General features: G+C 40.3%; 1 protein-coding gene across 1 annotated transcript in view; it reads right to left on the bottom strand.

The window, feature by feature from the left end:
* Positions 1–17,059, bottom strand: part of LOC107732911 (receptor-type tyrosine-protein phosphatase U-like) — a 297,899-nt gene that overhangs the window by 137,982 nt on the left and 142,858 nt on the right. Inside the window, exon 4 of the mRNA XM_016544352.1 lies at positions 9,055–9,136. Coding sequence (XP_016399838.1) covers positions 9,055–9,136 — 82 coding nt within the window. The remainder of the gene's footprint in view (positions 1–9,054; positions 9,137–17,059) is intronic.

Below are 17,059 nucleotides of genomic sequence, written 5' to 3'. Positions count from 1 at the left end.
CAATAAGATTATGAAAGGGAATAGTCTTTTAAAATGTAGTTTTTAGTGCCAAATTCTAAGAAATACATTTTTGTATTTGTGTTGCTTTGATATGTTTAAGAGGAATTTGTATACCGTTTCAACTATATTTTTGGACCTAAAATAGTCTAATCATGTGATTATCAAAGGGAATAAAATTGTAAAATATTAAGGCAAGACACTAGAGGTGAACAGAGTAAAAAAAAAAAAAATTCTAATAGATTCCCTCATACTTTCCCTCGTTGATTAATCACAGTACATTACGAGTAATTGTTTTTGTAATGCAAGCTTTCTGAAATGTTAAATATGCAAATGAGGCCTTATCTAATTAAATATGCACTAATTGGCATACATTTCCAGAACATAAATCTGAACTTTGGATAAAGCCAGGTTCAAAATTGTGGTTTCATTTTGTCAGCATATTGACAGGTTTTGTTTGGTGGGAACACATGAGGAATAAACATAGACAGAAACACACACCAAAATGTCAAAAGCGTTGAGAAGGGGCCGTGTGAACGCCTAAGGTTGGGCAGTCTGATGTTGTATAATAGTGTCACACCACTGTTATGAAATCTTTAATGCGGCTCCATCTGCAGAGGACCGCGTGCTTTCGGGAGCCATATCTCCATGGTGACAGTCTCTCACCCTGACCCCAGGACAGGCTCTTCAATCCATTGCCATTCAAGACGACAAATGCTTGTTGCTTGAGGTGAGTTTTTGCGGTAAGGGTCCCTGGGTGAGTTTCTTAGAGACAAACAGTGGTTCTGAACTGAACCGGACTCTCTTCAACAGACAGTGTGTCTCGATGGGGTTTTATTTTCTCAGAAACACCCTCCATTATCATTCATTAGCATTAATGTGGATTAAACTTCAAGAAACGCACAGCCAGCTGAAGGAGCAGAGGGAACGGCATGTGCTACTAGTGAGAGCTAGTTAGGAGTGAGGAAAAGAAGATCTGTTTCAAACCCTAGTGAGCTGCTGTGCTTTCTACATAGGCAGCTACCCTCACAAGTGATTGATTTGAAATGTGTGCCACACAAATGTGATGTCTGCTTACAATAATATAAATGTATAGGGATAATAATAATTGGTTAGACATTATTTTAAAAAGTGATGCTGTTATATTCTAATTACTAGGGCTGCTTTCTAATAGTTGACTAAACTTTAGTTGACGAGAATAAGCTTAAGCCCAAAGTATACTTCGGTTTTTACGCATACATGAGAGTCCGCATACAGTGTGTGACGCAAATTTCGTCACCAGAATAGTATGTGCGTACTGTACGCGCACCATCCGATTTTTGTAACTGTACATAGTTTGTATGCTCAGGTCACTTGGTTTTGCACTTTGTGACAAGGAGGGTCAAAATCACAGGAGCAAAGTGGGCCTCCAAAAAGGATGTTTATTTCAAGCGGATGTGCAAAATGTGCAAATAAATATGTTTAAGAGCTTAAAAGAAAGATTATTATTAAAAACAGTCTAAAACTAGAACTGCTGAGTACTTAACACAGTACTAACTCCCCTCCACTACATTGAGGCTGGAGTTTTACATGCTACACAGCTCCACAATAATCTTGTTCACTAGCTCTCGATCCATGCAGCTCTCTCTTACTACTAGTGACAGCCATATTAAATAAACAATATTCCCGCTCTTACTCATTGGAACATACCATGTTTTTATAACATAAACTCTTGTCTCACAATATGATTTATACACGAGAATTAAGAACAAGAGTCAAACAGATAAACACAGTCAATACCATTAAAAAGAGGACGGATAAATCAAAACATTTGCACAAACATTTTCATAAATTAGCTAGAATGAGCGCTTCCCTTCAGTGCACAATATTACCACGACCACTCAGATCAGAAAATACATGAATATTATAACGCACCAGAAACAATAAGAACACAGTAAAAACAGTGATGGAAGACAACTTTAACGTCTTTCCATCACACACTAATCAGTTGTTCCACAAGGTGGCAGCACTGGCCTGGGCCACTTTCACAGTAGAAAAGAGATGGAACAACAACAGCAACTAAATATAGCTGCAAGCAGCAATTAAGGGGCAAAGCCTCTCCAGGAGCAGGGATGGAGACCCCTGTTAAAATCATTAGTTTGTGACCGTCGTCAGAGATTTGTGCTTTTTCTATTTAGTACTGGGGGTGGCGCTGTTGAGCGTATATACGGGGAACCAGGTAGGAAGTTATTTAAGAAAGTGTGATTGCGTCACTCTCTCTCGCTCTCTAGCCTTGGTTGTCAGGTGTGCGGGTTATTCCCGGTCATGGTCACGCTAGTGGATGGGTTGTGAGTATTGCTGTTGTAGCCCTCTTTGCATTGATGTGCTAATGCTACATTTAATGCTGCGGTCTTTTGTGCTTTTAATGCTTACGATTCGTATTTTGAGGAATATGTTTTCCTCATTGAATTTCGTTAAGCATTTGGAAGTTGTGTTGAGAGCGATTCGCGTGTAAATAGAGCGTTTTGAGAGAGAGTTTTTTCTAATTCGGTTGTGAGGTGATTGTGGTTTAAACGCTAATTTGGGGCATTATATGTAGTGTGTTTTGAGGAGGTTTTTGGTGAAGGGAGGTTTTTTTTGTATTTATTTTGGTGCTCGAGTTGTCGAATTCTATTGTTAATATTGTGTGTGTGATGTGATGAATTACGTTTCAGGCCCAGTAGTTTAATGAGTGACACGGTGAGCAAATTAATGTTTGTTTTTTGAATTTGTTGGATTAATATTGTTTGGGGTTAAGAATTAAAGTTTGTTGAAATTAATTTGTTAAAATAGTGTATTTGTATAGGGTAATAAATTAAAAAGGATTTTTTTCCCCTTTTCTTTTTTTTTTGAACTTTGCATCCAGATGATTTTTCTTATGCTTATTTTCTTCCCATGTGATTGTCTTATTTTATTGGGATTTCTATTTTGTCTTGTACAAGATTTATTGCATTACATTTAATTGTTTGAATTATTCAATTGTTTAATTATTTGCTGATTTATTTGTCACTCATTTATTGTAAGGTATTTAAAAGGCAAATGTTCCTGGGCCTGGAATTAAAATTGTTGTGATTTTATTTATTTTCTTTTTTCTTTTTCTGTGTTGAATATGATGTACTGAATTATGAGAATATGATTGGAATTGATGCTGAATAGAAAACTTTGGAAAAACCTTTCTTGTTGTTGCTTGTCCTATTTGATTCATAGGAAAGAATTGATAGTGGCTCTAATAATTTAATCCCTAATGATCAATTTAATTTAATAATTGTGGTGGTTTTTACCCCTGGCGCCCGAACCCAACCTTTTAAGGCCAAATACCGTCACAAGTTGATACAGCATTTTACTACAAAACTCAAAACAGCCAATACCCAAAAAAGCAGATATAGGAATTTCTTTTTTCTTTTTCCGTGTTGAATATGATGTACTGAATTATGAGAATATGATTGGAATTGATGCTGAATAGAAAACTTTGAAAAAAACTTTCTTGTTGTTGCTTGTCCTATTTGATTCATAGGAAAGAATTGATAGTGGCTCTAATAATTTAATCCCTAATGATCAATTTAATTTAATAATTGTGGTGGTTTTTACCCCTGGCGCCCGAACCCAACCTTTTAAGGCCAAATACCGTCACAAGTTGATACAGCATTTTACTACAAAACTCAAAACAGCCAATACCCAAAAAAGCAGATATAGGAAAACGTCTCAGGTTACGTATGTAACCATGGTTCCTCGGGGGAACGAGACGTTGCGTCGGAGAACGCTTTGGGAGCGCCTTCTTTTGGAGGCCGCCACACTTCTTGTCGAGTGAGCCTTGACCCCTAGCAGCGAGGGGAGATCAGAGGACTCATAAGAGATAGAGATCACATCCACTATCCACCGGCTGAGGGTCTGTTTCGTAGCTGGAAGACCTCTCTTATGGGGACCGTAGCAAACAAGCAGTTGGTCCGCCCTCCTCCACAGGGCAGCTCTGTGGACGTATGCGTCCAGTGCTCGCACTGGACACATACAATTAAGCTTCTGCTAGTCTGGCTCCCTGAAGGGAGGAGGACTGAAGGCCTGGAGTACGATACGACTTTAGGGACATACCCCACTCGAGGGTACGGAAATGCTTTGGCCAGACCGGGCGCAAAGTCAAGATAGGAAGGGGCCACTGAAAGGGCCTGCAAATCCCCACTCTCTTAAGAGAAGATATCGCCAGAAGAAAGGTAGTCTTTATAGTAAGGTGGCAATCAGAGATCTCCTCAATTGGCTCGAACGGAGGCTTACAGAGATCTTCTAGCACCATGGCCAGGTCCCACGTGGGGACGCGAGATCATATGAGAGGCCTCAGCCTCAGCGCACCTGCAGGAACTCCAGTACTGTACCAACTGGGCAGCTAGCTGGGTCGAGCTGGCGGCGTCTATACCAGGAAGTGAAAAGTTTCCACTTCCAAGTGTACAGTTTCCTCGTGGAGGGAGCTCTGGATTGGAGGATGGTCTCAACAACCTCAGTTGAGAGACCGGAAGCTACTAGTTGTGCCCCCTCAGGGGCCACAGCCATAACTTCCACAGCTCCGGGCGGGGGTGAAATATCGTGCCCTCCGCCTGTGAGAGGAGGTCCCTCCTGACGGGAATCTCCCATGGAGAGCCGTCGAGAAGGAAAATCAGGTTCGAGAACCATACTCGGCCCGGCCAGAACGGGGATACTAACAGTAGACGGACTCCGTATCTGTTCAACCCCGGGGCATCGCCCTATAGTCATGCTCACTCAACCCCGCCACATTCCCATAGTAATCTGAGGCAGGCATGAAGAGACGGGCCGAGAAAGGCCTGGCCCACGACCTCGACACCTCAGTTTGAAGGTCGGGGAAAAATGGCAGGCTCCGGCATGGAGGTGGTGGCCTCGCTCGCAGAAGCGCTCATCTAACTTACCTCTTCGACGCCCTCCACGTCAACCTCCTCGGAGGAAGACAGGCAGAGCGTCGAGCCCTCACCCCGGGAGGAAGTAGCCGTAGAACGGGCTTCCGAACCCAGAGATGGGGCGCTGGATCTGGCGGGTGAGGAAGGAGATAGGGACTCGCCCGTCTCCATTCCCTCCACCAGATCCAATTGCGAATCCCACGAATGCAGCCGCCGCTCCGCCTCGACAGAAGCGGGGCCAGCACCGCGAGGAACGCTGGCGAAGACTCCCTCCTCAAAGAGAGCCCTCCGGGAGGGAAGTTTATGCAGTGGGAGATGCTCGCAATGCGGGCAGCTGGCCCCCTCGAGAGCCGACTCTTGTGCTCCGCTCCCAAGCAAACCACGCACAGACTGTGTGTATCCCCACCCGTGATGTAGCATGGGCAGGGAGGAACACACAATCTATAACGTGGCTTGCTCTCGCCCTTTGCATGCTTTGTCTTAGCGTGAGCTTTAGCTTATAGTTGTAATTTTTTGACAGACAACAATAAATAGGACCCACAAACACAGAGTTTTGACTGAATGACAGAAATCTGACGCTGGCTCCGCCACACGTGCTTTTATAGCTTCCTGGTCATGACGTCACCCACCTGTGATGTCTCGCCCAGCTATTGGACTGATTTCACATGTGATTCAGAGCGTGGTCACAGAAGGCATTCCCAAAGCGTTCTCCGATGCAGCTCGAGTTCCTGAAGAGGAATCAGGAATTGTTCGATTCGGTATGCCATTCCGAATCTAACGAGACCAATCTTATGATTTTTGGCCAAACTGGTCAGAAGTTCTAAGCAGAAATTTCATTTTTATATATACTTTGACAAGTAGGTGGCACTGTGCCGAAACTACTCATGTGCCCTCAGATCATGCTTGTTATAGTCTCAGCCTCAGACGTCACGCCCACGGACCTTTGGCTGAACGTCTGATGCATACCACACACAACATTGGAAACACTTCGGGAGTCATCAGATTGGTTGAATTATATAGGATTTCTGGGAGAAAAGACAAACTTATCAGGTTTGATTTTAGATCCCTTAATCCTTAAAACCCATACCTAAACCTAAAATAGTCAACCAGGAAAATCTTTGGTCGGGGCAGCCCTAGTAATTACACAAGTAAGTACTGATTAATATTAATTAACTACATGTATTTACTATGGGGTTAGGTGTTTGGTTTAGGGTTAGTTGATTGTAATTATGCATGATGTACTGATATTAATATAGTAATAACTTGCAACATGTAACTATGTCATGTTTAAGTAAAGTAACAACTAATGGTTTATTAAGTAATTAGTTGCATTTTTATGATAAATGATCAAATATAATAAAATACATAGATTCATAACTGAATCAGGTACATGTAACTATTTGTTTTAGCAGTTACACTATTGCAAACAAGCAAACAAAATAATGTTATGTCAGGAAATATAGAGTGATAACTTAGAGACTCATAAGTTATCAGTGATAACGTATCACTGATAAGTTAATTTATTTTAGGCTTATTGATCCTGTCAGCAGTTTTTGCAACCTGGTCTCATAAAAATACGTACCTCTGGGTACTTTTCTGCAACACCGTTTTTTGAACTGTTTTGTTGAACCGTAGTTACACGGGATTCAAACCGGAGCTCCTCACCTCTCAAGTATGTCTCCGTACTCCGTGAGCTACCAAACAAACCTACCGTGTATGAAAACCCATAGATATGAAACTGGATATGTGTGATGCTAACATTCAAAAGCATCAGTTTTCAAATCTCCCAGCATATTAAAATTGTTTTGAAGTCATTACATAATATTCTTCAAGTAATTGTGCGAAAATTACGCTTTATTATTCGAAACTCTATCAATTTGTGTGAAAAGGAATAAAAGGTGTCAGAGTTTTACTGCCTCTAGTGTTCATTTCTTTTGGAAACTGCAGTGATATGTACTTATTGGTACGTATTTCGCGTCTTGCGAAAAAGTGCCCCAGGTACGTTTTTGCCATGAGACCAGGTAGAGTTGTTACTCTGATAATAAGATAACAGTGAGAACTGTTACTAGATAAACCTCTGATTGACTGATTTGACTTCACTCTGGTTTGGCGTCATTTCAATAATGCATCACCAAATCAAAGTCAGACGCATACTGAGACAGATCTTCAAAGAATTTATCTGATGGAGTCTACATATTAAAAGGAGGAAAGATTTGTATGTGTCAACAAGCAAATAACTGGCAAAAAACTGCAGTTTAAAAGTCTGAGGTCGCGAGATTTTTGAAAGAAATCTCTCATGCTCACCAAGGCTGCATTCATTTGTTCAAATATATAGTAAAAACAGTAACATTATGAAATATTATTACAATTCAAAATAACTGTGTTCTATTTAAATATATATTAAATGTAATTTATACCAGTGATGCAAAGCTGAATTTTCAGCAGCCATTAGTTTAGAGTCAAATTATCCTTCAGAAATCACTCTAATATGCTGATTTGCTGCTCAAGAAATATTTATGATTATTATCACAATTAAAACTGCTGTGCTGCTTAAAATTTATTTTTTTACACATTTTCTTTGATGAATAGAACATTTTACAGAACATAATTTATTTGAATGGTAATTTTTAAATAAATAAACAAATAAATAAACAAACAATGTCACTTTTGATCAATTTAATGAATTCTTAAAAAAAAAAAAAACCTTACTGACCCCAAGACTTCTACAGTACAGAGAATTTTGATGTCAATTCAATAGCGTAAGCTGCAGTGACTGTGAGTGGAGCTGTCCATGGTGCTGATAATTGATCTACACTATGCAAGTCTGGTCAGACGTCAATGGTTTTAGTGCAATTACAGATTCCAATAAAGTTTTTCAAATGTGTAGGAGAAAAATTGTACAACAAGAAAATCAATTTTAAAGGTACTTGTGCATTCCAGAGCCTCTGGTTATTTTTATTTTTTTTAATTTTTCAAATGCAGTAATAAAGCTTTTATCAGCCTAAAACAACATTTTGAGCATAGAGCGTTAAACTGTCAAGGTGTCAAACAGAAGTTGATTTATCCTGGAAAAAAACAGAATGTGTAACCAAATTTCATATCAAAAGATGACTTGTAGGATGGTTATGCGTCAAAATGTTGTAAAGCAAGAGAGCTTGTACAAATTATTAACCCTCAGTAACAGTAATAGTGGGGTCTTAACAATTAACAAATGAGTGCTAATCTTAAAGCAAGTTTTGTTAAATTTTCATCACAATGTATCCCTCTTTTCTCATAAGAGTGTATCCACAATGAAGCAGAACAAATGAACTCATACATGGGAAAGCTCAATACTAGGCTCGCAAACATGGGCAAATGTCTCCGTGTGTCCATTAGGTGTGTTTCTGGAGCATTTGCCATTACGTTCTTGGTGTGCAGTGTAAAATTGAAATGTGAACACCTACAATCGGCTCCATCAAATTAAAGCAAGCCACAAACTGAGTCTCACAATCCAACAGTATGTTCCCCATCCGCACACACTCTCCATTTTCCAGCATTCCTGTCAGCATGACCGCACTGCATTTCCCAGAAGTCAGCAGGTAGCGAGACTCCGAGTGCCCCAATCCAAACTACTGGAGCAGAATTATGTGTCGTCCACTAACACACACTTCTAGCAGCGCTAATGGAGTGTAGGTCAGCAGGTGTGTGAGAACACCGGAAGCGTGAGAATGGAGAAAAATAACAGCGCAAAGACGGACACAGGAGATTCGCTCTCATTCACGCCTGAGTGAAGCAACAGATTAAGTAGCAGAACACAGGGCACAAAATCCAAAGAAAGAAGCACCTTTTTCTTTCTTCTTCCCCCAGAAAATAAATAAATCTGAGACGGCGAACGCTGGGACCGAGAGATGGAGTGATATCTGCACAAAAGGTCAGCCACAGGAAGTGGACGTGGAGAAAGAACAAGGGAAATGGAAGACAAAGTGTCAGTGGATAATTGTCATCCATGATGGCTGTTCAGATCAAAAGTAAGTACCCCACGACTCTGACAGGAGAAAATAGCCACCTTTGTTCCTCATTCCGACCTGGTCATACGCCTCCCTCTAGGCTGGAAAAGGTCAGTGAATGTGTGTTTCTGTGTGTGTAAAGCAACTGAACTTACAGCAGGGGTAGTTTAACAGCACTATATCGTCCAGGCCGATGTAACCCTTACGCTCCGATGAGACTGTGGCTTCAAAAACGATCTGCAAGGAAAGAGATGAAGATGTGAGACAGAAAAAAGAACAACAGACAGCCAGGGGAGAAAGCACAGGCACACAATATTTTTACAGTTTGCAGTGTTATAGAAATTGTACCTAAAACAATTGTAATGTGAACGAGGCATGATGTGAATGTATGTATAATCGGTTCCGCTTAGCCCGCTCCAAGCAAGGCTTGAACCAGTGACAGCCGGCATGGGAAGTCGGCATGCTAACAAGGGCACAGTCTCTAACACGCCCCTTGAAGGCAGGGAGCTTGCTAGCTGGCCTCCAGTACGCTCAGCCCCATAAACCTCACTCTGATCTGGGTCACGGCACCAACATAACTGGTTCTACTTGCACCACTCGAAGGGATTTGAACCTGATGTTCTGTTAAGGTGCATCATATTTACCGTTGCAAGGCAAAATTTCATGAGCAAAATCCAATAATTTCAATAGGAATAAACATGATCTAGAGTTTCATAAGAGGGTGAAAAAGGTCCCCATGCAGATTTCTCACATGTTCAAGTGTCCAAAAGAAAGATGCTTGGTTTGAAAGTTACTTCTATGTTTCATATAATATAATACTGAAAATTGTCAATGGACCTTTTTTGCCCACAAAATTTTGCCAAATTTCGCTAATGTGATTACATAAAATTATTATTATATTTGAATTACAAAAAAATAAAAATAAATAAATACATTTTGCTACAATATGGTAACATTTTAGTCACAGATATTTATTTATTTGTTTGTTTGTACATGTACGCAATATTTTGAAAATAGGTGTGTTAAATCATCATCATTACATTGCTTGATAATGTAACCAACACCAGACCAAAAGTTTTATAAAATGATCGATTAAATACAATTTTAGTGAATATATATGTTACACACACACACACACACATACATATATATATATATATATATACAGTATATACACACACATATATAGAAATGCACAAAACAAAATGCATATGGGCCAGCTTAAATTTGTCCACTGGCTGATTTGTTTTTTAAAATTTTAAGTAGATTTTTTTTTCTTTGTTCGGATGGAAAATAAAATAAAATAAAATAAAATAAAATAAAATAAAATAAAATAAAGCCCTTTGACCAGTGACATGTGAGATTTTGGGTCATGGGATTTATATTCTTGATACTGAGCTTTTGGTATCGGTATTGTTGAAAACATATTTATACTATACTCCCCTCACATCATTAGTACAACAGCTGTTTTATAATTACTATAGTAGCACACCCCTGTGATTGTAATTAAGCCAGATGTTCCCACACTAGAATTATAACCACTACAGTAGTTTTTTACATTGAAGCATGTGTGCGTTTTTCTTTTCAATTTGTTGCTTTTTCTTTTTATTCTTGGTGTGAACAGGCATCTCGTGTGAGTGATTGAACTGTGTCTGTTCCCAAAGGTATTTCCCATGCCGCCTCTTGCTTCAAGCAGATACATTATTCTTTGCTCTCTCAATAAACAATACAATCTTGGCTAACGCAACTACATAATTGATCATTACATGCAATTCTGCCTACCCACAAGGTAGCTTTTTCTCATGTAAAGCGTTATGCGGGTGTTCGCTGAGCTAAAGGCATCATGATTCAGCACAACTTTCGCCCTGCTTTGACCTACCGATGAATTCGACTCAAGACTTGCGCTCTGCTGAGAATACAGATCTTGCTCTCTAGTGCCCAATTACACTGCAAGTACCCCACATCACTCATCCGTTTACACAACCTTTAGCCATTCTGCTAACAAAGAGAAGACTGCCTCCCCGGCTGTTTCACTGTTGGACAGGCACAGATAGCTGATAGATGTCCTACCGCTCTGAATCAAACAACAAATGAGCTGGCAGTACTAACAGCCAGCCAATCAAAGCCGAGCTGCAGCGAGCAAAGAGACCTGATGGTGCAGCAGGGTTTCTGTGCACGCTGTTCTTATCTCCACAAACATGTTTAGCCATGTTTGCTAAAGCAAGCACAACTATTACTATCACTCATGTTCAGAGTTTTGAACGAGCCATTAACCTCTTTAAGTATTAAAATTCAGGCCGTAAGAATTGCTCACAGCGACCACATAGTACCTGGTAAACCAATCAAACTGTGGCAGTGATGTACATGCAAGCATTACTCGCATTTCTTTAGATGAATGTAAAAATCCAGTTTCATATTTGCTTCTGTGTAAGACATGGAGCAGATTAGCTGCTGATTCAGGTCTGTATTGTTTGGTCGTCTTTACGCCCCAAACCCTGTCTGGTTAAGATTTGACACATTAGTCACAGAGAGGGAATGCCAGAGCGGAAGAGGCTCATTTGGGGAGGGGGAGTGATAGACAGGAAGACAAAGAGAGACATGTTAGCTTGGATAGACTTTCTCCAGAGGGCACCTCGGCCCAGGAAGGAAAAGGGGTTAGTGTTTCGGGCCATTGTGCACATCCCTGATATATGTACAGTATGTGTGAAAGATGTGTGCACAAAACATTTGATGAAACAGAAGGGCTGGTAGCATTGTTAATATTTGATAAAGGCTCCTTGCCATCTCCAACACCTACAGCACTGACAGCAGCACAATACACATCAGACGGAGAAAGGTGGATTTTCAAAGCTGCACAGTGTCTCACAGTGCCTGGCATCCATTTATCTCATTGCTCTTATTTCCTATATTCAACCCACCCAAATGTGTGGAGCATCAACATGATAGAGATCAAAATACTGCAGACAGGAAACAATTGCTGGTTGGCATACAAGCGGAAGCATCTCATTTACACCAGTGGGACGCTGTTGCATACCATCTACGGATGTGTTTTATCAGGGCAAGCTCAGGAGCGCAAACGCAAATAACAGAAAAAGTCATTTTCATGTCTTACAAAAGCCTTGGAAAACCAAGGAATGTTGACAATGCCATTCACGTCTCGCACAAACCCCTGGTGAATCTCAGAGAGGCACTCACGCATCTCAACATGAATTGGACCACACGCACTTTAAAAACCCTGTCAGAACAAAACCAGAAAAGCTCTCAGTAAAGATTCAGTGAACGTTTGGACATGGGACGTTTGGGGGACCTTATTCCCGTATCTGTTGACAATCATGCTAAAACATATACAGTTGGTGTTTCGATGACTCAAATCTGCGAGGGGACTTCAATCTGTCATAATGATTTGCTGTGTCCATTAGCAAAGCATGTTATAAAACATGTCTGGTTTCTTGGCTCATTGAGCTGGATCATGAACGGGAAGCTACTGAAGGGACACATTAACAAACATATACTCTATGCAAAGATTGCGCCCCACAGTGACTCCATCCAGGGTACTGTGGTTGAGCTTTTATAAAGCGTTTACCATGATTTGATTGAACATTTGATTTGATTTATATGAGCAGCTGTGCTTTGAGAACAAAATAACATTCTGCAACACAAATGAGGTACTAAACAAACAATTAAACTCGACTGTTAGCAAAACATGCCTGTACTTGGCGGCTAAAACGATGGAAGATAGAAGCACAAAGACAAGTGAGAGCCAAGAGAAGAACGCTGGGAATGGCACAGGAATGGAACAGTCATGTACAAATAGTTAAGCGGACCGAAGATAAATGATCATCTACTGGCCAAGTGTTTGGAAAAAAGTCAAAGACATTCCTAAGCTCATTACAACAGCCAGATTGTTACAAAACCCACTGAATATTCACATTCTTTCATTGTCTTCTCTGTTGTTATCCTTGTGTTTTTTCTCTCTGTTGGTCTTTTCGATTTCAAATAGTCAAATAAATGTAGCCTTGGTGAGCAGAAAAAAATTATTTCAAAAACATTTTAAAATCTTGTATAACTATATTTTATAAAGTATGATGGCTTTTAAGATTACATAAGTGTGACCTTGAAATAACATGAAAATCTAACAAAACGTTCCTTTCCAGATGGCCCATTAAGCCGTATTTTCATGGTCGTAATCTTGTCACAGACTCATTCATGGTCTTGGACAAGCTTGCAATTAGATTTTTCCCTCATGTGTGAGTCGCTTTTTAAAAAGCATCTGTTAAATGAACAAAACTTAGCATTAAGTTTCAGGGGCCGGTTGCACCAGCTGTACGCAAGTTACAATGTAGCCTAGTTTTGTTGTAAATGGTTGTAAACTTATGCCCTACTAAATATATGTTGTTGCACCATTACAATTCATGGTCTTGGACAAGCTTGCAATTAGATTTTTCCCTCATGTGTGAGTCGCTTTTTAAAAAGCATCTGTTAAATGAACAAAACTTAGCATTAAGTTTCAGGGGCCGGTTGCACCAGCTGTACGCAAGTTACAATGTAGCCTAGTTTTGTTGTAAATGGGCAACTTATGCCCTACAAAAAATTTGTTGTTGCACCATTACACATAGTTGAATAGTAACTACGTATAAACCATAGACTGTATAAAAACATGGACGTAGCGTCCGTGACGTCACCCGTAGGTTCCTTAAGAGCATTTTCGAAGTCTAAAGTGGGCGGAGCCGGCCGTCGCCATCTTGGCAGCGCGTTACTCCTGGATAATCGAAAATGGGCAAAGAGGAGGGACATGGGTGGAGCTGGTTACTGAAACCACGCCCGCCTAGCTCGACAGTGGTGACAGCAGCGGCAATCCAGCTGTCACTCAAGTAGTCACCCCCTTAATTATGCAGAACTTTAAGGCTTAATAGTTATAAAAAAATTCACCCCCCTCACAGTTGTCATGAAGGGCAAAATTTTTGTACCAGGCTGTAAACATGTTTTTTTTCTGCTGTAAAGTTGGACATTTTAACATGGGGGGGTCTATGGGACTGACTCCCTTTTGGAGCCTGTCTCTAGTGGCCAGTCGATGAATTGCAGTTTAAGACACTTCCGTGTTGGTTTCAAGAGAGAGACCGGAAGGTTGCCGCTTGGTATAAACTAAATATTTACAGAAGGGTCCGGTCAGTTCTTTTTTTACCCGACAACCTTCAATCCTTCAGATATGTATGAAGCTGCTGACATTTACACTCACGTACATATTAAGAGAGAGAAGAATATGTGAATAAACGTACTTAGTTTCTTTTTTAGCGCTTCTTCAACACCACATCTACAGCGCCTCTGTGTGCTACGGTCTGTGTTGCGAATGTCAAATGAAATCAGCCATAATTAATAAATGGCATTTCTTATGTGTTTTTTTTTTTTAGTATTTAATGATCCTTAATCATTTCAGTTACAGTTTCTGAATGTTATTTACACATAAAAATAGCTTCCCGATAGACTAATGTTATTCATGATTCAGTAGTATCATTTTTAATGGAAACTTATTTTTACCGTTAGTTGTGTGAGGCAAAAGAAGGTAGAATGAAGGATAAATTTAAATTCACAGCATTTAAACAAGTTTAGGGTATTAGGGTAAATTTAGGGTAAACGTCATATTATGCGACTACGCATAACTTTACAGAGAGCTTATGAACTTATAGCTATGTCCTGCCTTACAAATATTGCAGGAAAAGAGAACATCAATGCGGAGAATATCTTGTTTATGTCAAAACTGAAACCAAGCCGTACACAGAACGCATATTTTGCGCATTTTCTAGAGGGACATCTATCACCGTTGCACTCGCATCTCGCACAAAAGAGCCGCATGTTTAGAAAGCCATGTAAAATTAATGCAAATTTAACTTTGAAAAAACATATCTCGAGACTTTATGGTGGGGTTTTTCCCCATCCCACTGCAACTTGTGTTTTTAAATGAAAAATATACTCTGTGTGCTTTCGGCCCTTTGTATTAAACTATGAATACATAGGCCTACATGATGCTGTTTTGTTTATAGTTGTTTAAGCAACTTTATTAATTATAATTGGTTTATAAATATTATTTTAAACATTATGCACTTTTTTCACAGATAGTCATGTTCTCTTATGCTTTGAAGAAACGTGCATTAGTAATATTTTGCTCGATGCACCCTCTTGTGGCCTCAGAAGAGAAGCCAAAAGCTTTTCTCCACCCTAACTGAAATTATGCATTTTAAATTTGAATATAATTCAAATTTTTGATAACATTTAAGTACAAAATTCGAATTTAGTTTTTCAGCCATTTTGACAGCCCTAGTAGTTACTAAGCCTCTAGTGTGGACTTAACATCCTAATTTAAGTAAGAACTTACGAATGGCTGGTGCGACCCTACCCTGAATTCTAAACTAAACACTTAACAGTAGAATATGTTTTGCTGGCGGTCATGGAATTTAGAGATGAGGGCTGTTCTCCACACAGATACTAATTTTGCAGACTACTCTATTCACATGCTTCTGTGACTCATGAAAAAATAAAAACAGTCTGTTAATAGCTGTTCATAAAAGTGTGCAAAACATACTCCATAGCATACTACTACTGGGTTGCAACAATTCAAGTTTTTTTGAAGTTTTATATCTGTATGTTAGTTTAAAACATTAAGGCTGGATTGCACCAAATGTAAAACTAATTAACATGTTGAAGACGTAGACTGGTGGAGTGTTTGCATGCTCAGTTACGAGTCCATTTCCATCTCTTCTCACAATCACTTTGCTTGTATATTGTTCCTGCTTTTAGTTTCTAAAAGTAAGATTAAATTCCGCATGATTCAAAATGTGTTTTCCCTCCTCACACACTGACTATCAGAAGCGGAATCCCTTTAGGTGGAGCTTGACTTTTAGGAAACTCTACGTTAAAGAAAAGCATCTACACAGCTTGATAAGCCTGACGTCCATAGAGCCCTTAGTTGGCAGCTAACTGCTCAAAGTGGTTACACAAATGCATTGTATCAGCCGCATAGGGAGAACTCTACACCAGTCGTAGTGGTGACAGCGCGTGCTGGAGCCGAATGATCCTTTTTGTTTTTCCAGGTAGGATTAGGAGGAGGGGGATATGATATCCTTAATAGAAGCTGCCGCCCCATGGGCCTGACTGCTGATCTCATCTCTACAGACCCACTCGGGTACTCATGTAGCACTCGTGTGCTCTCTCATTCCTCCATTCTATCTTTCATTCATTTATTTTCCTCTCTCTTTCCTCCGCTGTCACCCAAAGGGAGCATATGTGAATTGATTTAATCTGTGTGAGCCGGGTGGAGATGCCCGAGAGGTTTCCAGTGACCCGTGAGCCATAACTGAGAGAGATAGAGAGCGTGAGAGGGATGAGAAACAAACAGGTCAGACCAACACGGATTACAGAATGAAAGGCTGGAGGAAAGAGAGGGTGAAATATGAATGTATATTCAGTCAAAAGTTTGCAAATAATTACGATTTTTTTTAATTGCTTTTGAAAGAGGTCTCTTATGCTCACCATGTCACACCCTGTGGATTGTGGTTTCTCCCTCTGTGTCCTTATTTGGTTGTTCCTGTTCTCATTTGTAGTTAATCACCTTATTGTGCTCACCTGTCTGCCCCTCGTTATCTGCCCTTTATTAGTTCCTGTCTCCTGTAGTCTAGTTTGTCGGTTATTGTAAATGTAAATGTCAATGTCCATGTTCCTGTGAATGCTACCCTGATGTCTACCCTGTCTGGATCTCCTGTTGTTTCTTGATTAAATATCCGTTTATTCATCATCTTCGTCGTCCTGCCTGATCTCTCAACACCCGGACCGTGACAGAATAACCGACCCAAAAAAAGAGTTTAACTTCCGTGTTCTCCCCTCCGCTTGTTTTCCGTTTTTTCCTCAGTGTTTTTCTTTCCGTTGTGTTCACCCCATGAATTCCTTCCCTTGCCCCGAATTCCTCCTTCTCCTGCTGGAGCAGGAAGGCAAGACTCTCGAGGACCATACCAGACAGTTCCTGTTGGTCGCTAACATCACCCGCTATCCGGACGACGCGCTCTGCGTTTTCTATGCGGCAAGTCTGAACGCCGAGTGCAGAGCGTGGTCGTCCGAAGATGGTCCTCAGGAGGAATTCACCGCCTTCGTGGAGTGGACTCTGGCGAGAAA

The sequence above is a fragment of the Sinocyclocheilus rhinocerous genome, unplaced genomic scaffold (assembly GCF_001515625.1).
Source record: "Sinocyclocheilus rhinocerous isolate Xijiao unplaced genomic scaffold, SAMN03320098_v1.1 scaffold1300, whole genome shotgun sequence".
Classification (NCBI taxonomy): Eukaryota; Metazoa; Chordata; class Actinopteri; order Cypriniformes; family Cyprinidae; genus Sinocyclocheilus; species Sinocyclocheilus rhinocerous.
This window is presented reverse-complemented; position numbering and strand designations above follow the sequence as displayed.